Below are 21,747 nucleotides of genomic sequence, written 5' to 3' on the forward strand. Positions count from 1 at the left end.
CCAAAAACCCTGTTGCATTACGATAATTAAGCGTGGACTGTATTTTGTGCATGAAATATTTATTGAACCTTCATATTACAATTTAAAGACGAAATATATAAGAGATTTTTTTTATTTATTGCTTATTTCGGTGGACGAACTCGCAGCCCACTTGGTGTTAAGTGGTTACTGGAGCCCATAGACATCTACAACGTAAATGCGCCACCCACCTTGAGATATAAGTTCTAAGGTCTCAGTATAGTTACAACGGCTGCCCCACCCTTCAAACCGAAACGCATTACTGCTTCACGGCAGAAATAGGCGGGGCGGTGGTACCTACCCGTGCGGACTCACAAGAGGTCCTACCACCAGTTAATCGCAACGCTACGCACCGGGTCCAATTGTAAATTTAAACCAAAAACCCTGTTGCATTACGATAATTAAGCGTGGACTGTATTTTGTGCATGAAATATTTATTGAACCTTCATATTACAATTTAAAGACGAAATATATAAGAGATTTTTTTTATTTATTGCTTATTTCGGTGGACGAACTCGCAGCCCACTTGGTGTTAAGTGGTTACTGGAGCCCATAGACATCTACAACGTAAATGCGCCACCCACCTTGAGATATAAGTTCTAAGGTCTCAGTATAGTTACAACGGCTGCCCCACCCTTCAAACCGAAACGCATTACTGCTTCACGGCAGAAATAGGCGGGGCGGTGGTACCTACCCGTGCGGACTCACAAGAGGTCCTACCACCAGTTAATCGCAACGCTACGCACCGGGTCCAATTGTAAATTTAAACCAAAAACCCTGTTGCATTACGATAATTAAGCGTGGACTGTATTTTGTGCATGAAATATTTATTGAACCTTCATATTACAATTTAAAGACGAAATATATAAGAGATTTTTTTTATTTATTGCTTATTTCGGTGGACGAACTCGCAGCCCACTTGGTGTTAAGTGGTTACTGGAGCCCATAGACATCTACAACGTAAATGCGCCACCCACCTTGAGATATAAGTTCTATGATCTCAAGTATAGTTACAACGGCTGCCCTACCCTTCAAACCGAAACGCATTACTGCTTCACGGCAGAAATAGGGTATCTACCCGCGTGGACTCACAAGAGGCCCTACCACCAGTAATTACGCAAATTATAAATTTACGGGTTTGATTTTTATTACACGATGTTATTTCTTCACCGTGGAAGTAAATCTAGAAAATTTGTTGAGTACATATTTCATTAGAAAAATTGGTACCCGCCTGCGATTCGAACACCGGTGCATCGTTCAACACGAATGCACCGGACGTCTTATCCTTTAGACCACGACGACTGAATATAAAATTGATGCGTTACTCTTGACGGCTGGATTTCAAAGAGAAATTGTGTCATGGCGGATGTCGCTCGCTGATATTTTGACGTTCAGAAATTGAACACACCCAAAGAAATTATCAAAATCGGTCCAGACAACCTGGGAGTTCAGTGACGGAGATACGCGCAAAACAATTATATTTATAAAGATCAATGATATGAAAGGCGTTTCCCAAACATGTCCTTCATTGCTCAAATGAAGTTTGAAAAGGGTCATCAGGGGTAGGCGTCGGCTTGACGGTACTTGGTGGGCCGTAAGCTCGTCTGTCAAGAATAGCTCTAAATAAGTTTTTGGATGACACGTAATAGACAAAACTACTTGTACAAAAAACCTGATATAGTCGTGTTGCCTGAAGTGACGGGGTTTCAAATCCTGCAATAGACGCCAATGTTCTATGGAAATACGTAGCTTTTGTTCTTGTTCGTGAACGAGTACCACGGCTTACTCCAATTATTATTTTTATTGCTTATATAGGTGGACGAGCTCACAGCCCACCTGGTGTTAAGTGGTTACTGGAGCTCATAGACATCTACAACGTAAATGCGCCACCCACCTTGAGATATAAGCTCTAAGGTCTCAAGTATAGTTACAACGGCTGCCCCACCCTTCAAACCGAAACGTATTATTGCTTCACGGCAGAAATAGGCAGGTTGGTGGTACCTACCCGCGCGGACTCTCAAGAGGTCCTACCACCAGTAATTCTTTATATGATTTTTAATATATAATTGGGTGAGCGAGGTCACGAACCACCTAGGCATGCTACCGAAATTTGGGCTAACAGTGGAAATTTACAAAGATCTGTCTAGAATATCTGTTTACACTGCATTAGCTTGTCCATATTTTATTGAATAAGTGATATCAAACGTCAACGTTTTTAACCCTTTACGCTCCTACGTTACTTCTTCTTTTCTTCTTCTTAGTCGAATACTTCATTGCTGAAGGTCGTATCCTTGAAAGCCCTTCGTGGCTCTTTGTACCATCAGCTTCCATTTGCTTCGGTTTTCGGCTTCTCTCAGGGCGTTCGTAACAGAGAGTTCAGTGAGCGCAGTTATCTGATCCAACCAACGGTTTGGTGGCCGGCCGGCGGGTCTTTTCCCTTCTACCTTGCCCACCACAATCAATCTTTCAAGGTTGTCTGGTGGCCGCCAAGCAATATGACCAAAGTAACCAAGAACCTTCTGGTGCCCCCTAAGAGCTAGGGGTCCCACCCGTTTTGTGCGGGGAGAGACCCAGACGTGGGGTGGCGTGCTTTGCACGCTCACCCGCAGTAGGAAGCCGGGTGATGGTAGACCGCGTTTCCCCGACCGCTCTGGGGGAAGGTGTAACGCGGCGCCATCAAAGCGGGCTCTCGGCCCGCTGAACGAGGGAACCGGTGGTCGTGTCGCTGGCGGCCGCCAGTCCGGCGTCCGTGGGACGGTGGGATGGATGTAATGTGCTCTGCGTCAACCCTGTCCCGCCGTTTCAATAGCCCCGACTGGGCTCCGGCCCGGTCCGAGGTAGGGCGCCGGTTGTGTGCGGCAGGAGTTTTTAGTGAGGTTCAACTCCCACATACCCCACCTGCCGCGCGGGTGGGGATCCGGCGATTTTCTCCTGTGGAAAAAAAAAAAAAAAAAGAACCTTCTGGTAGCAAATCGCCGACAGTCTCGTTTCTGTACGAAGTTGCTATATTCCTACGTTACAATATCAAACAATTGCAATTAATTATCCATCAATTATTGCGGAATTATTCGACGCAACACGTTTTAAATAACTGAACGATTATCGACTTTATTCCATTTGAGATGCTACCATGAAACGCTTTAGCTGTCTCGTTATTAATATTTTTTTATTCGCATCAACCACGGTAACGTGTCTTGTTACCAATCAGATAAGCTCTCGGGAAACCGTAACGGAAGAATCGGTGAGGGAAGTGGTTAAAGATTCAGGTGATGGGATAAAAGTAGACGATAAAAGTCAGATATATAACGATGTGATACAATCCTTGAAGAATCAAAACTGGACAGACGAAGAACAACCATGTGTGGAACAGATTAATCGAATGGTTCGAGGACTCCAGAACTCCACACTTTGGGCTGTTTGGGGTATGTAACTAAATATTAAATAGAGACAGGAATAGTGATGAGCAAAGCACCGGTGGTAGGACCTGTTGTGAGTCTGCGCGGGTGGGTACCACCACCCCGCCTATTTCTGCCGTGAAGCAGTAATGCGTTTCGGTTTGAAGGGTGGGGGCAACCGTTGTAACTATACTGAGACCTTAGAACTTATATCTCAAGGTGGGTGGTTTACGTTGAGATGTCTATCGGCTCCAGTAACCACTTAACGCCAGGTGGGCTGTGAGCTCGTCCACCCATATAGGCAATAAAAAAATAAAAAAACAGATTAAGACTGGGACAATCTTGGTATTTATTGGTCTTTCTTTTCGGTCTAGGTTTTGCTTATTTAGTTTCGGTCCAGATCTTACGTATTCAGGCTTGGTATTACTTATTTGATCTGATACTTGGTATTGTTTAAAACAGTTTTTCTAAACATATTCTAACCGTTTTTTAGAAGTTTAAATTGGGAATAATTCACAATCAACATTTAACTAATAAAATGATTAATTTTATTGCAAACCAAAAAAAATACAAATCACTCACCAAATCATTCAGTAATTTTCATATATTTTTATAATATAATACGTATCACTTACATTGATATATGTATATATATTTATTAATTGATGCCCATGAATTAATACATAATAACCATCGAACCAGCTCGTTATTCAAGAACATTCTTGTAACAACCTATTTTTCAAACAGTGGTAAGGTTTTCTTTTTTTTTAATTTTCAGTATTGAAATCTAATGACGTAAATTGGTAATTTCAAATACAAAAAGTATTTAGTTCCATGAAAAGAATCATATGGTTAAGTTATGACAAATATTCTAACTCTTAATTTAAATGGATTTTTTTTTTCCTTTCCACATTTCATTTTGGTCTTACTTTTTCACAACACAAAGAACAAGAGAGAGAGAGAGAGAGAGAGAGAGAGAGTATTCTTTATTGTACACCAAAAAAACAAATAAACAGTGCGATACATTAAAAACAAAAAAGTACAATTGGCGGTCTTATCGCTAAGAGCGATCTCTTCCAGACAACCATCAGGTGGACAAGAATCATTTGGAAACGAACTACGCGCGGTGTACCATTCCAGTGAAATACATATACATATATGTACACATACATATACACATACATATCTCCGTAAATATACATACAATTAATACAAAGTATTATAATATAATAATTATTATTAAAAATAAAAAATAAATAAAAATTAAATAAAAATTAAATTTAAATTTGGCTTCTTTACACATAAATAAGGATAAGCAATTTACATGTAAAAGATACTTAAAATACCTTTGAAACATATACAATTTAAGTAGATACCAATTTCAGAAATCTACCTTATCACATATTAAATCGGTTGACTAATATTTAAAAACAAGTCCAATTTTACTTATCATTAGACATCAACAGAATTTATTATACATTTTATTTTGTTTTAAATCTAAATGACTTAGATTTTTTATTCTGTTATTGCGGCTCATAAACAAAATTAAAACTACTTAGGTATAGGATGATTTTTCCAGTGAGACTAAATGTCTTTTATTTAAAAAAGTGTTGAAATATGAAAGTACTTCGAAGTAAAAACGTATTTATTATGAGTTATTAATATTTATCCATAAACTGTGGATTAAATTACCAAAACATTGTTTTTTTTTTCATCTTTATGTGTCAATTTCAGTATGGGACACCCAAACATCGGAACCACAAGGTCAACTATTCGCAACTAAGTATCAATTAGGAAATTTCGATCAGTGCATGAACGCTCCATGGACGAATTCGCACGAAGATTTGCAGATGAAATACTGCCTCGTTGACATCGTTCTAGAGAGGACAGATAATGGCCACAGGCAGAAGCTGGACAAACCGTTCTCCCCTTATCAGTCAGCTATAGATTTTATAGAGGTATGATGTTAATATTACTGACTTAATTAATAACATCAGATTAGTATATAGCCTTCGTACATAAGTCTTATTTATAAATCTCGGATACGTTCGCAACACTTTGTACGATAATAATGAATTTCATAAAATTGAATACCGTTTTTAATCTCCATTTTGATAGGTTGTTCGGAAAGTAATTTCGTTTTTTCCCGATAGAGGATTTAATTGTATTTTTTTGCACCCAACTTCACATTTAAGCCGTATACTTTTATATGCTTTGAGAGCTCATATAGCAAGGATTGTTTGGGAAAAGTCCCAATTAATTCTACGCAGTAGTTTTTTGTTGGTGCCCTTTTAAATATGGAAGCGATAAGCAGAATTTTCGACATATCTTATTATTTTACTACAGAAAGGGTATAAATGCTGTTCAACCCAGAAATAAATTGACCGATGTGTATGGAGGTGTGTTGACAGTACGCCAGTGCCAGAACTGGTTCGCTAAATTTCGATCCGGCAATTTTGATGTCGAAGATGCACCAGGTTCGGGAAGGCCGGTTGAAGCTGATAAAGACGCGATACAACCCAATATATTAGCGTGATTAGGTAGATGATCTTTCTCATGTCCCGCCCATACCCATAGATGCCGCGACGTGAACAGCATTGTGTTTTCTATTTTCTCGTGTTTTGGGTGCATGGAGATAAATGTGACAAAAACGAGCACATTCAGAGAGCATGCTGTGCACACATATCAAATCTTCATAATATTAGCACTAACCTTAACAGTCATGACATGGTTAGGACCATTAGATGACTAGACCAATGAGATAATCAAAACATCAGAAGAAAAAAACCGAAAGGCGTAATTGCTTTAGGCGGAATAGGCAGGATAGTTAGTGGTTCTAACCCTTGCGGGCCCACAATATGTCCCAATACCACTCAAACTAGACAACGTTGGCTAATTTCCCTATTCACCTATTCAAAAACATTGTTTTGTTCAATTTGATAAAAGTTGACACTTCAAAAGTGCGTTGCTTGTCGTATTTCCCTTGGTAGCATAGATTATAGAAAATATATAATATTTGTTGCACCACCTGCAGAATACGACATAATTATTCAGTGACTCAAACTTAGAACGTAACAAGGTTGATTTAATTGATGCCACAATCAAAGAACTACGAACACGATAGGAAATTGTCAGTCACGCTAACATTTCTCATTCAACAACCTTTGTCTTTGTTTTGATGATATTTTATTTGCCGTCAGTGTACATTCTTCAAATGATATAAATATTAGCTGAAAATATAATACATATGGAAACATAAACATAATTGCTTGTAACAAATTTTAATGCACAAAAATCTATTTATTAACTAAGCATATTATTTCTTGAATCACTCATCTTGAGTAATCTTATTAATTCTTAATTCGTCCTCCTCCTTGCGTCGATAATCCTCAATGCTGAGGGTCGTGGCCTCCTCTAACAACTTTCTCCTGTATTATCCTGCGCCATTCCTGCCTGTCCTCGACTGTGTGGATAGCAACGTAGACTGAAGTATTGAGAGTGGAGCGTATCTGGTCCGAACAGCGCCTTGGACTTCTGCCTCTGGGCCTTCTTCCGCATACCTTACCTGTTACGACTGACGTCACTTGATCTAGAGTCTGTGTATTAAATAAGGCTTTCTTGGGAAAGTACACATGAAAGTACGCGAAGCCTTGTTTGAATTCTTAATTAGTAATGCAAAAATCTACCGTTTATTTGATCATGACAACGTTTTCCGGTTTGTCACTTCTTCAAGCTCATCCAGAAGATTCTTTATTTATTATACTAGGCGTACTCTGCGGATTCAGCTTTTTTTATTTTTACCAGATATAATTAAGGTATGTATGTATATGTCTGTTGGATAGGTACAGTATTTTCTTCGGTTTTCGTCAGTCGTAAAAATAATTATAGCTTATTTCGGTTTCACCTCGCATTTATTAATTGCGAAAATACGAATACTTTATAGTTTTTGAGGTGAAATAATAAGCTTTTTTTAATTATTTTTTTATGTCAATTAATTTTTAATTCAAGAAGCCATTCCCGTAGTCGACTTGATAATACCGTAATTTAACGTGATAATAGATATTTATTTGAATTTGTTCTTGTCGGATTGGTCAGGTCATTCGACATTCCCCTGAAACGGTCAATTCCGCAAATCAATTGCTTTATATGAATGTAGTTACACTGTGTACTGATAGAAAACATTTTAAAAGAATTACTTTTTGATTGTGATTTTTATTTAGTGCCATTGTGTTAAGTACACACATATGTGTTTACTGTTGATAGGACGTCTTCTAATACAAATACGGAGAAGTGCCATAATACTGCCTATTTCTGCTGCAAAGCAGTCATGCGTTTCGGTTTGAAGAGTAAGAAATCCGTTAACTATACAAAATAGGTGAGACTACGTGAGATCTCGCGTCTCAAGGTAGGTAACGAGATTGCCACGTTATCTCTAACTGGGATTTTCAAAACATCTCAATTTTTTTTATTTTCTTTTAGTATCACCCTCCCCACACGCGTCCTCTTAACGAGTTAACATGGGGAGTTTGCACTCCAGTTTCCTGTCTGCCCAGCACGATTGAGAAATTGATGGCCGTGATGCTGGCAAGAAGTCATCTCGGTGCAGCCGGTCTGAAAGCGAGGATTGCAGTTAATGAAAAATGTCAAACCAATGAAGATCAGAGTTACGATGGATTGTTTTATTCTTTTGTGTAAGTGCTCTTACATTAACTTTTCGCTTTAGCATATCATATTTAGAAAACGGACCGCGTATCTTCAATTTAGGACTCGCATTTATGGTTTGTGTTCCTTAAAGCAGTGGAAGCTCGATCGGAGATGCGTGTCCGCCCAACTTCATACAGCAATTAAATAATTGAAACTATCATAATTCGGATAAACGGTCAACAAATTGGTTTGGTCTGAGTTGAATCTTTTCTTTCAGGATTTTAATGGGCTCCTTAATTTCGATTTGCTTAGTGTGCACTTATTACAACGGTACAAGACAACTTGAATCTAATTCAGCAAGTAAGTGTGCAATAATTTACATTCGATCCTGTAGTCAAGTAAGAACAGTAAAAATAAATAAAAAACAGTGAAAAGTTTGTGTGTTAAATTTATATTTCAGTATAGCTACCATTATTTACTATGCACAACTTTTGGTTGACTGGTAGAGAATGTCTCACAATGTCCGCCATTGGAAAAAAAACCCTAGGTGTAGTAAAAAAAATAACAAGATTTGCTTACTAGTCTAAGTTAAGTAAACTAAGAAATCTATCACAAATACTCGTCAGTACAGTTTATATTTTGAATTTAACGTGAATAAGGCTCAGAGACGTCCTTCTCATTCCCTCGAGACTATGAATACGGCGCATTTATTATTATTGTTTTGTTTAAATTACATTGCGCATAATAATTGTACACGTGTACTTAATATTTCTATAAACATACACACTAGCATGCTTTTTTGTTTTTCGTATTCGTAAATCTAAAATGAATTCGAGTTTTCAGGTTCAAATTTAATCAGAGCGTTTTGCATGAAAGAAAACGCTTCTGACCTATTGAAAATGAGAAAAGACGGATCAGAAGTAATTTACGGAATCAAATGGCTGACGATGTGCTTGATAGTTGTGGATCATCAAATCGGTATTGGTAATGCGGGTCCCATCAGCAACGGACTGACCTCAGATAATGTAAGATATAATTTTTAAGACACTTAACAGCTGTAAAACGCGAAACATCTAACGACTTATTACTTAAAGTTTTTAAGCTCTAATATTGTTAGTATTTACAGCTTTAGTCTAACAACAACACGAAACATGACAGTTTTGCCAAACCTAAGCTTTGTATACTATACCATACTTACTATGCTTTAAAAAATACTGAACATATAAAAATGGGTGAAATCCATAACTTGAATTAATGAATTTTTATTTGCTAACCGTACTTGCTCTCACGCCTACATTGACGCGTATACAGATTGGTCACTCACACAACTAAGGGCGGCACGCAGTCGTACTTTGCAACAACTATACTAGATAATATAGAAACCAGGATTTAAATATATATTTTTAATTTCGATCTGTTATTAAAGCATGTTTTTAAAGTTCTTCTTTAAATTTTGTTTTTATTTTAATTTTTTCAATGAATTTATGTTTTTGTTCTTGACAGATAATTCAATCTTTTTTGGGACTATTTATTCTACACGACGACTTATTTGTGGATACGTTTTTTCTTTTATCTGGCTTCCTAACGATTTCGGCTTTCGCATCACTGAAAAAGCTGCCGAACCCGCTTATAGTGATCTTGAGAAGATATATCAGGTATTCTAATATGTAAATTAATAATTAAATAGCTGAGAACAAATCACGCACGGTCATCCGGCCTCAAGTTAGGATTTGCTGCGTTAAGGGTACCCCAGAGACTGACGTACATACTTGTATAAGTTTAAATATAAACATATATAGATAGGAAACACCGAAACGAGGACACCGAGAGGGCTCTATGAGCTCCGGTAACCACTTAACACCAGGCGGGTCGTGAGCTCGCCCACCCACTTAAGCAATAAAAACAAAGACAAAGAGCAAACAAACCTGTTCATCACCCGATGTGGAATCGTACCCACGACCCTCGGCGCAATAACCAGTGCCGCTAACTACGGCACCGCCCAGTCAGTGTGTGGGTATATATGTTATTGCTTAAACGAATGAACATGCTCACGACCTACCTGGTACTAAGTGACTACTAGAGCCTATAGACATCACACCATGAATGCAGGGCACCTCGAGTCACATGATTGGAGTCTCATTTCATCTCATCATCTTGCATCATGGGTAAGCAGCGGATTGACTCTGCCCCTGGTATTGCGGAAGTCCGTGGGCGACGGTAACCATAACTAAGTAACTCACCATCAAGTGGGCCTTATGGTCGTCTGCCCACAAAAATCAATAAAAAAAGGCATAGACAGATCAACAGGCTGAGGACCCGATTTTTGAGGGCTTGATTTTTATTACAGGATGCTATTACTTCATCATGTAAAACTTTGTGAACAGGAGGTAATTGTGTATATAATTAGAAATCATGGATTTGAACAGCGGCAAGGTCGCATCGCTCTATATGACTGCAACAGACATTCTTATCCTTTGAGCCATGACGACTTCAAAATTTCAATATCTCGATAATTTTTTTAAACAACAACAATGTTATGCTTGCAAGTGGAAGCTGTCTTAAGTTAAAAAAAACGCAGCATGTATAAAATATATGCACCGTACAAAAATGTATTATTCTAATTAAAAACGAAAATTTGATCTATACTAATACTAATACTAATATACTAATACTAATCTATACTAATATTATAAAGAGGAAAGATTTGTTTGTTTGTTTGTTTCGAATAGGCTCCGAAACTACTGGACCGATTTGAAAAATTCTTTTTCCATTAGAAGCCGACATTGTCCCTGATGAACATAGGCTACTTTTTTAATATTATTTTTAATTATTTTTTTTTTGTTTATTGTGTGTTTTAGTGTTTCCGAAGCGAAGCGAGGGCGGGTCGCTAGTAATATTATAAAGAGGAAAGATTTGTTTGTTTGTTTGTTTCGAATAGGCTCCGAAACTACTGGACCGATTTGAAAAATTATTTTTCCATTAGAAGCCGACATTGTCCCTGATGAACATAGGCTACTTTTTTTATTTTATTTTTTGGTTTCATGTGTGTTTTAATGTTTCCGAAGCGAAGCGAGGGCGGGTCGCTAGTGTTATTATAAATCAAATCATCAAATATATTGGAATTTGGCAGTATTTCAATAAAACTCTAATCAGATTTCTTATAAAGGACACAATTAAATTATATTTGCTCTCAAGTCATATCAGAATACACTAGCACAGTTGCACAGATTACACACATCAATTAGAATAATCTGTATCAAAACGTTTACAAGTACTTATATGATCTATTATATATATTTACTAGCGACCCGCCCTCGCTTCGCTTCGGAAACTGTAATTTATTATTGATTTCCCCTTCCACTATTCAATGGATGTTATTATACATATAAATCTTTCTTTTTAATCACTCTATCTATTAAAAAAAACCGCATCAAAATCCGTTGCGTAGTTTTAAAGATTTAAGCATACATAGGGACAGACAGATTTTTTTTTTTTGATCAGGAGGAAATCGCCTGACTTCCACCCTCCCCTGGGGATGGAGGGCGGGGCATGTCGGAGTCGAACTGACTAAAACCTCCTGTCGCTCAACAACCCGCGTCCGAACCTCGCATGAGACAGAACCCATGCAAAGGCAAAGGGGGGAGAGTGAAGCGTTTAGTGCGGAGCACATCTCTCCCATCACCCTCCCCCTGACAGACAGATATAGGGACAGAGAAAGCGACTTTGTTTTATACTATGTAGTGATTTATTCAACAAAATAGGCATAGGCATCACAATTTGGAATCTCTCATTGTCAGTCGAGAATTGATTTGTAAACTGAACTTGTTGAATTGCAGGCTCGTTGTAGCACTTTCAGTGGTAGTGTTCTATGTTTCTGCTGTATATCCTTACACCGGCACCGGCCCATTGTGGAACAAAGCAATCACTGCTGAAACAGAAGCATGCCGTAAGAACTGGTGGCTTAATCTACTCATGATCAGCAATTATGTTGACACCGAAAATATTGTGAGTCACATATTATACACTTAAATGTAACTAGATGATGACCGAGCTTTACTGGTTTTTTTTTTTCATAACGCCATCTTGTTGTCTTTAAAGCGGTTAGTTGCCCTCAATTAAGAAAAATAGTATTATTATTCGCCAATGGATATCGGGAAGAGTAAAAGTTGATTATCGATATAATTGATTATTGAAAACACCAATAAAACAACATAAATCGTAGCTAGATCGATTTATCGCCCCCGAAATCCCCTGTATACTAAATTTTATGAAAATTGTTGGAGCCGTTTCCGAGATTCAAGAATTGCTCGTTTAAAAGGTATAAGATAAATTTTGTCTTTATTGCCTTAGTAGGCAGACGAGCATACGACACATCTGATGAACGAATTTCGCATTGTAACATTTGGTCGAGTCTTTACTAGGTAGTGATCCTGATCAATGTCCGCGCGGATAAGTCCCGGAAACGGTTTTTTTTCTTTAAATTATCCTGCAATCCGGACCTGAATGTATTTTGTTCTGGTTTCATATAGGAAATGCAAGAACGATTCAACATTAAACTTTTATAAACACAAGTAAAGTTTTGTTTATTATTTTTGTTTCGACATTTTTCAGTTGATTTTCTTGGACTTGTCTGCCTTCCGCTCTGTGACGACATACCTATTGTTCTAAGAAGATATTAATTAATATGACATTCTTTTTTTTTTAAGCAGTACGTGGCAGATATCCATTTATTAAGCATAAACAAATTAAAAAAAATCGTTTCAGTGCATCGTAATATCCTGGTACATTCCGTGCGACTTCCACTTTTTCTTGGTCACAATTATTGGATTTTTTTTATACAAGAAGTACCCGAAAATAGGCGTTATCACCGGAGGAGTATTGTTTGTGGTCGCACTATTGATACCGGCCATCATGACGTACATGTACCAGTTGGCTGCAGTACAACTGTTTACTATTGAGTGAGTTACCAGCTATACCTATATGTATTATTTAAGGAGCGCATATTTTAAATAGTAAAATGAATAATAAATAAAAATCAAGTAATGCCAAATCGACTTTCCCAAACGTGTGCTGTAAGTCCGGTTTAAATTGTTTACTTCTTTTTCTTTTTCCTACCTATGCTGATAGCCTTGAGAGGCTATTTCAGCTTCTCCTTGACGTATAGGTGAGCTCACGGGGTTCAAACCGGGAGTGTTGCTAACACTGGCCCTAGCAAGAGCAGTGCTTCGCAGAATCTACCACTGGATCAGAAACGCGACCCACTGAGAAGATTCGGTGAGATTCGGTTCAATGGGCTGTGTCTGTGGGTTAATTTACTGGCCGAACCCTTCGTCGCAAGCGACGGGTTCGACAAGAACGATGATCAGAGCTTGGGGTACCTAAAAGCACCTTTAGTGAATCGGGAGGATCTTAAATGACGTGTTTTGGGTGACGTCGACTATTTACTATCTGGTCCGCAGGATCAGCTATCTAGTTTCCGGCGGCCACGATGAGAGGATTCTCGTGTCGTGCCGCTTTATCGAAGTGGCGCATTGTTGCCGACTGTAGATACTTCCTGATGGAGTCTAGGTCCAGATCGTCATGCAGGTCGATGTTCCTCGTAGGACAGATGTTAGCAAATTCTTACAGACTTCCACATGAGTTTAGTTCGCACACTAGTCAAAGTAAAGCCAGAATAGACCCTCGACGATTTTGACAGATAGGTAGATAGGCAATATAAATTTAAAAAAAAAAACGTATAAGGAACTACAGGGAACCGATAAAAAATTCTTAAAAGTTACAGGTAAACATTAGGGATATAGTAACGGCGAATGTGGTATCTAACACATTTGAATTTCACATATTTTGAAAGGAGGATATCACCAAGTATATCTATTAATATTTGCATTTGTAAGTCGGAGTAAGGTTTATGGAAAAAAACAGCTTTGCTTCCCACGTTAATGACGCGTTTCTGATCTCGATCGAGTTTGCGTGACTTCCCTTCATTGTTTCATTATTTCTCAATTTTCTAAATGTTTAATCCGTGCACTAAACAGGTTAAGATTATGACACATGTAATTAGTTAAATGATGAATCATTAATGTAACAGATTGTAACATTGCAGGATTAACTCTGCCGAAAAAAATGTTATTTAGAAATATATATATGGTACCTATATAAATGTCAGTATTATTCTAAATGAGATAGTGTTGCCTAGTATCATCAGTAATACTTTAGGGTCAAGTAAATACTTAACACGAGATGGGTCGTCAGCTAGCTAACCGAATTACGCATTAAAAAATCATGCAATGCTTGTTAAAGCAAAAAAATCTCTAATTTCCAACAATTATTTTCTATTTTCAAAAGACTTTTGTATTGTAATTGAAAATTATTTGCATCAAACTGACCCATTGTAACGCTCTTAATCATTGATTTTATAAACATTTCTTTTTATTTTCTGCGGATGAATAAATCAATAAAAACATTCTATTCTATGGAATCAGTAGTGCACTGTATTATTCTAGAAGCGCGGTGTTGTTTTTTTTGATTTTACAAACGACCTAAACGTGTAGAGACGTTGAATTGTAAATGTCATGTGTTTTTTTCCTACTTATTCGCCGGTAGCCCAAGGGGCTAATTCCAGCTATGCCCGGACGGGTAGGCTCACGGGCTCAACCTGAGAGAATTTGCTAACACAAGTCCTAGCGATATCAGTGCTTCGCCGAACCATATGTACGACTAAAAGAGCCTTATAAAATATGTACTAAAAGTAATTATGAACTAATAATAAAACCCGGAAAGTAGAATAATAAGACGCGGAAGTGGCATTGGATTGGTCACACTTTGAGAAAGCCTGATACCCACCTATCAAAGAGATCACTGACCTGGTAAGTGTCTGGCAAAAGGAAGAGAGGCCGCCCCAGAACAACTTGGCGTCGCTCGGTGGAGCAGGAGCTAGGGGTCTTGGGCATGACGTGGGAGGAGCTAGAACAGACTTTTTACTGGTGGTAGGACCTATTGTGAGTCCGCGCGGGTGGGTACCACCGCCCTGCCTATTTCTGCCGTGAAGCAGTAATGCGTTTCGGTTTGAAGGGTGGGGCAGCCGTTGTAACTATACTGAGACCTTAGAACTTGTATCTCATGGGTGGGTGGCGCATTTGCGTTGTGGATGTCTATGGGCTCCAGTAACCACTTAACACCAGGTGGGCTGTGAGCTCGTTCACCCATCTAAGCAATAAACAAAAAAAAAAGACCGATATAAATGGAAAAATTTGATTCGAGCCCTACACCCTAGCAGAGGGTAATAGGAAAGAATGATGCTGATGATGAATAATAAAACCCCCAGGTTTGTGATGAACCCACGCGCGAATGAAGATTTCCATCTGCTGTATATCAAGAGTCACGCGCGTTTCGCTTCATATCTCGTCGGCGTATTCGGTGGATTTATCTTCGTGAAATACAAAGCCGAAGGCAAACTAAGTACCATATCGAAGGTAGGGTTTTTGAATAAATTTTCTTTAAATTTTTCATCTACTTACTAAATATTCTCATAAGGCTCATTGGTATCGCAGAATACTGTGAAATGCATTTGAGGCAACTAAAATGCGCTCTGTATTTTAACCGGCTTTTGTTGCTTGTTTTTTAATTTTTTTTATTGCCTTTGTAGGAAGACGAGCATACGGCCCACCTGATGGTGAGTGGTTACCGTCGCTCATAGACTTCAGCAATGCCACGGGTAGAGCTGAGCCGCTGCCTACCGTTAAGTACTCTCCAGAAGCCTCGTTTGAAGAAGGACATGTCATAACGCCCGGGAAACATCGTGGAGGGAAGCTCATTCCAAAGCTGGATGGTACGCAGCAAAAAGATCTCTGGAAACGCACTGTAGATTAACACAGTGGCTCCATGAAGCTGGTGGCAGGCGGTGCGATCTTTAAAACGAGATGATGGGATCATCTCAAACAATTCCTCAGAGTACACCGATACAATATCTATCATGATCTCTAATATCCGGACCAGTATCAACAGGATAAAATGGATTGTTAGTTCGATTTGCTATTTAAGGGTATATATTTAGTCTTTAATTTAAATAGACTTAGGCATAGGATTCAATAACACAAATGCCGCCACCCACCTTAAAACATACGGCCTGAGTCTGAGTTCTATAGTCGGCTCACTATCGACATTGACTCAAAAACTCCAAATATTTGACTCTATTGCTCATCGTGATGTCGTTGTCCTTGTAATCGTAATAATTATAATAATACGCCCAAACCAGACTTATAGTTAAAGCGAACAATAACATTATTTTTTAATTGTCGTCGTGGCCTAGAGAAAGATAAGACGTCCGGTGCATTTGTGTTTAGCGATGCCGCGATGCATCGGTGTTCGAATCCCGCTGGCAATTTTTACCTAACGATTTTTCTAATGAATTATGTACCAAATGTTCACGATTGACTTCCACGGTGAAGGAATAAACATCTTGTAGTAAAAATCAAACCCGTAAAATTATAATTTGCGTAATTACTGGTAATAGGACCTCTTGTAAGCCCGCACCACCACCCCGCCTATTTCTGCCGTGAAGCAGTAATGCGTTTCGGTTTGAAGGGTGCAGCATCCATTGCAAGTATACTGAGACTTTACAACTCATATCTCAAGATAGGTGGTAGCATTTACGTTGAGTTGTCTATGGGCTTCCGGTAACCACTTAACATCAGGTGGGCCGTGAGCTCATCCACCCACCTAAGCAATAAAAAAAATGAATTTAACGTTCGCTTTACAGAAATGGTCTGCCTTCGGTACAATAGCAGCGCTCGCTTTGATGCTGGCTGTGATGATGTATGGTAGTACATTTATCTGGCGCGATTACCAGCCGTTAGAGAGCGCAATATATGCTGCATTCAACAGACCAGTCTGGGCGTTTGGAGTAGGATTACTCGTTATGTGTTGTTCGTTTGGACAGTTGCGTAAGTTTCCTGAAAGCAGACACATTTTTTGATGTGAAACATCTATAGCCGCACGTAAAATCGATTTCTGGCGTGGCGACGCATGCCGTGGCGACGCGTCGCCATGCGCAATCGACTGTGCGATTCTCTCCCACTCGATCCGGCGCTAAGCCATCTCTCTCGCTACACTGAGCTCGGATACCTATAGTGTATACTCCGTAGTGTATACAGTGTTGTTTACTACAGTACACATACTACCTGTGTTTTACTTGAAAACAAATTACTTTTTCGTTATATTTTATTTTATCATTATGACATATTTAGTTCCTATCACAACCTGTTCTTTTCTGCATATTACTTTTACAAAATAATGTCGATGTCCACATCTGTCCGGCGTCCCGTGACGGCTCACATGTTTTTTTTGCTCTGTTACCGTGTAATAATACTGGCAAACGACATTCAGTTTGTCATTGACAATTCTGAACATTAAATTGTTTATTCTATGTGCAGTATACATAAACCGTGTTCGTATGGTAAACGTTTGTTCAAATGGAAATTAACCTTTAACCTTGTTTAACATTAAGAGTATTTTTTTACGCCGTAATATCTCGAGAAAACATGTAAGGTAAATAAGGTAAGATAGGTAACGACAGGCAGTGACTCGGCTTTGACCTGTGTGCTTAGTGCGAGTTTATTAACGTTCTCGATAGCGTAAAAGTTAACTCAATTTTGTATGGAGTTGGAACAGCGCCCAAAGCACGCAATTTTTATTTTTATTTTTTATTCCTACCTATGCCGATAGCCTTGAGAGGCTATTTCAGCTTCACCCTAACGTGTGTAGGTGAGCTCACGGGGCTCAAAACGGAGTTTGCTAACACTGACCCTAGCAAGAGCAAACGCGACCCACTGAGAAGATCCGGCGAGAAACTCAGTGGGCTATGTAGGCGAACGATCCCATTCCATACAAATATGAGCTAACTTTTACGCTATCGAGAATGTAAATAAACTCGGACTAAGCACACTGAGCATCGCCGCGCCGCCGCGCCGCTCCGGTGTGGGTGTAAAAGAAAAGCCGCGCCCGGGCGTTCGTTGATCCGAGCATCAGCTGTTTCTGATTTTGTGTTTCATTGCTGGTTTTTGTTAAAGTAAAGTAATTTTTTTTTTAAATCAGGGTCGATTTGTTTTTCCTTCCCATCATCAAAGGTATCATTAGTATCATCGTCCGTCTTCCTTTTCGGAAGTGGTCTCCTAACACCCAGTACAAAGAAATCATTACTTTTATTATCGCTTAGACAGGTGAAAGAGCTCGCGACCTATTTGATGTTAAGTGTATACCAAAGGCCATGGTTATGAACAACGCAAATGAACACGGCTTAATCACGATTTTTTTATGTTTTTATCCGACGTTTCGATAACTTTACTTTTTTCGTGGTCGAAAATGACTGAGGGCATAATGATCGTCATATAAATAATATACGTTCATTAATATAATCTATATATTAATACGTGAAGCAAAAACTTTGTATCCCTTTTTACGAAAATTGCGCGGACGGAGGAGTATTAAAATTTTATACACTAATTATAGAGAATATAGAGAAGAAGTGCACAATGCTAATATTTTTTTTAAATAATGCATAAAAGATACATTAAATCAATAAAGAAAACTTTACATACACTACATACCATGTATTTGACGCACACACGCATGCATACTATTTATTGTCAAACTTTTGTTCTTTACGTCTGTGGTCAAATTGAGAATAGATTAAATATTGTTTGTCTTTATTTTTTATAATGTAATCTTGACGAAATTTGTGATTATAAAAGTATAAAATACAATCATAATAGTGTGCAAACTTACAATTCCAATTAATTATAGTCGAATTTCGACTACCGCGGGACCGAGCCTCTAGTGAAAATAAAAACGCGATATAAAAATCGTAAAAGTAGTTTTATTTAAGCGATAAATTTACATTTTTTATTTTGTTTCAGAAATAGTGAAAAGTTTCCTCTCCTGGTACCCGTTCGTCCCCCTCAGTCGGCTAACGTATGGCCTCTATCTTACTCACACCATCATAATTATACGAAACGTCTTCGTCACCAGGAATCCACGGCACAACGATTATTTTGAAATCGTAAGTTAGTATTAATACAAAGCACGCCAACTTAGATGCGAACGCATACCTTGCATTTTGCCACCATGCCACCGTATTCCCGACTTTTTCATCCACTAAAGCAAATCTATTTACATTATATGACTACATTCGCGATATTTTATTTCAGTCGTCGTGGCCTAAAGGATAAGACGTCCGTCCGATGCATTCGTATCTTGCGATGCATCGGTGTTCGAATCCCGCTGGCAAATACCAATTATTTCTAATGAAATACGTACTAAACAAATGTTCACGATTGACTTCCACGGTGAAGGAATAACATCGTGTAGTAAAAATGAAATCCGCAAAATTATAATTTGCATAATTACTGGTGGTAGGACATCTTGTGAGTCCGCACGGGTAGGTACCACCACCCTGCCTATTTCTGCCGTGAAGCAGTAATGCGTTTCGGTTTGAAAGGTGGTGCCGCCGTTGCAACTATACAGAAACTTTACTACTCATATCTCAAGGTGGGTGGCGGCATTTACGTTGTAGATGTCTATGGGCTCCACTAACAACACCAGGTGGGCCGTGAGCTCGTCCACCCACCTAAGCAATAAATAAAAAAAATTAAAAGAATAACATCGTAAAATTATAAAAAATACCATACTCCTCCGCAGTTTTCAGGCATCCAGCTAACATTTTTTTTATGTAATGCTGTATAAAAATCAACGACAATTACAGACAATAATTAGAATTGGTTTAGTTTTAGAAGAGGAAATAGAAGAAAATCGAAATACATAACACAACAGAAGAATCTACCCGAAATAATGGTAGTTCGAGTAGATTACGTAGGCAATACGATTACCTTGCGTCTCAATAAAAAACGAGCACACACCTCGATGTGTCCGATACCTATAATATTTTTCATATTTATATTTCAGCTAAGCAGCTCAGCCGGTACCGTGTTTTGGGGAAGTATCTCCGCTTTACTTCTTTGGCTACTAGTAGAGGCACCTGTTAATAAATTATTCACCTTTTTAATCAGTTCAAAGTAAGTTATTCAACATTTGGTAAGTTTTTCTTATGTTGGGTTATAAAGAAAATTGATTTGCAATTCGTTAGACATCTCAATTATTTCTGAAAAGGGACTTTATTAATATATTTTTTTATTTCGTTATTAGTAGAATTATTTATTCATAGTAGATTCGATATACCAGCACTCTAATTATATTATGGACTTTTATCAAACTTGTCATGAGCGACCACCTGCCAATTTTCTCTAGTCACTTTACTACTAATTACTTATTATATAAATGCGTGTCAATTGTTGACGAAGCACATTTAAGATGCAAAACCCACATCGTGTTACAATGACTGCCTTTGTATTCGACGTCTATTACTTGTGAAAATAATTCATAGGCCCATTTTAGTCAACACGCTTCTGGCCTATTTTGTTACCATCATAGGCAGATGATCATACAACTGAACTGCTTGTCTCAAAGATGTCAGTTACAGTGGAGACTTCAACCTCATTCCTAAACATGGCGGTGACACTCAATTTGTGACTTCAATAAGCTACGATGGTGTAGAATCAAGGATCGGCAACCTGTTTGTCCTTAAGGGCGCCATACTAAATTTGAAAATCACCGAGGGCGCATATTTTACAGATAATCAACAGGTATCAACATTAAAAAAACAGATTTTTTATAACCTTATTTTGTTGGTTATTATATGTACATAATGATACATATAATTCAGTGTGAAACTTGGGTGTCCATATTTTCAGCTAATTTCTTATAATTGGGGATATATTTAGAGTTCCCGATCTTTAAACAGTTATCTAAATGTGAGTCATTAAGCTTTGTTCGGTATTGAAAGAAATTAATAATTTCGGATTACTTAGTAGTTTTAAATGCACAGTCTATTCGAAATTAGTCCAGCGAGGGCGCATTAAAAATCGATCAAGGGGCGCCGCGCTGCCGACCCCTGGTGTAAATGGTGATCTTACAAAACGTCTAATTGTCTAAAAAGATTATGGAGATTTTAGAATAAGAAAAATGAAGAATAGATAGAAAAAAATATAGTGCAATATCTTAACTGATTAAATGCTCCCTACAATTTGGTTGACGAAAACAATGAAAACATGACCTTATAAGTTTTCGTTTAAAGAAAAAAAAAAAAAGACACAACACTATTTGCTTTTGCAATGATTTCAAAGTTAAATTATTGGTTTTACACTTAAATTATATAATGTTCCTAAATTAATAATTTCAGAATTAATATAGAAACTGTCGAAGAGAATCAACATCCGACACAGTCGAATAACTCCACATCCGTTGAGATCAGCAACACTGGACACCTACGACATAATTTACCGACAAGGATTCATTTCACATCTAAAATATAAATGTATTCAGTTAATAAAATAAAACCATCTTTAATTATTTTTATTTTTTGTTCTATTATAATTGTAAATATCTTCTGTAAACAGATTTTAACTGTCTGAACCATAAATTCAAAATATTTTGAAATTGATTCGATAAGTATCACGATAGATAAATCCAGACTTGAAGATAATCTCCGTCAGCAGATACGGCGTAGAGCAAAGCTAATCAAATTATAGTTGCCGATGTATACCTATATTTTTTTTATTGCTATTTTATTATTTATTTC

The 21,747-nt window shown here is 37.9% G+C and overlaps 1 protein-coding gene across 1 annotated transcript; it reads left to right on the forward strand.

The window, feature by feature from the left end:
• Positions 1–3,124: 3,124 nt before the first annotated feature.
• On the forward strand, positions 3,125–21,520 carry LOC114249320 (nose resistant to fluoxetine protein 6). Its single transcript, XM_028182843.2, has 13 exons — positions 3,125–3,440; positions 5,148–5,371; positions 7,893–8,104; positions 8,335–8,417; positions 8,901–9,082; positions 9,561–9,712; positions 11,894–12,062; positions 12,822–13,015; positions 15,382–15,529; positions 16,816–16,999; positions 18,971–19,113; positions 20,016–20,125; positions 21,349–21,520. The coding sequence occupies exons 1-13, from the start codon at positions 3,149–3,151 to the stop codon at positions 21,479–21,481; spliced, it is 2,226 nt and encodes a 741-aa protein (XP_028038644.2). The 5' UTR covers positions 3,125–3,148; the 3' UTR covers positions 21,482–21,520.
• The last annotated feature ends 227 nt before the right edge of the window (positions 21,521–21,747 follow it).

This window comes from Bombyx mandarina, chromosome 25 (assembly GCF_030267445.1).
Source record: "Bombyx mandarina strain Sakado chromosome 25, ASM3026744v2".
In the NCBI taxonomy this organism is placed as follows: domain Eukaryota; kingdom Metazoa; phylum Arthropoda; class Insecta; order Lepidoptera; family Bombycidae; genus Bombyx; species Bombyx mandarina.

Excerpts from the sequence above, each read along its gene's own strand:
- LOC114249320 (XM_028182843.2), top strand. The coding sequence starts at position 3,149 with ATGAAACGCTTTAGCTGTCTCGTTATTAATATTTTTTTATTCGCATCA. Across the intron at positions 8,418-8,900 it reads ACTTGAATCTAATTCAGCAA|GTTCAAATTTAATCAGAGCG; the intron begins GTAAGTGTGCAA and ends TCGAGTTTTCAG. Across the intron at positions 9,083-9,560 it reads ACGGACTGACCTCAGATAAT|ATAATTCAATCTTTTTTGGG; the intron begins GTAAGATATAAT and ends TGTTCTTGACAG.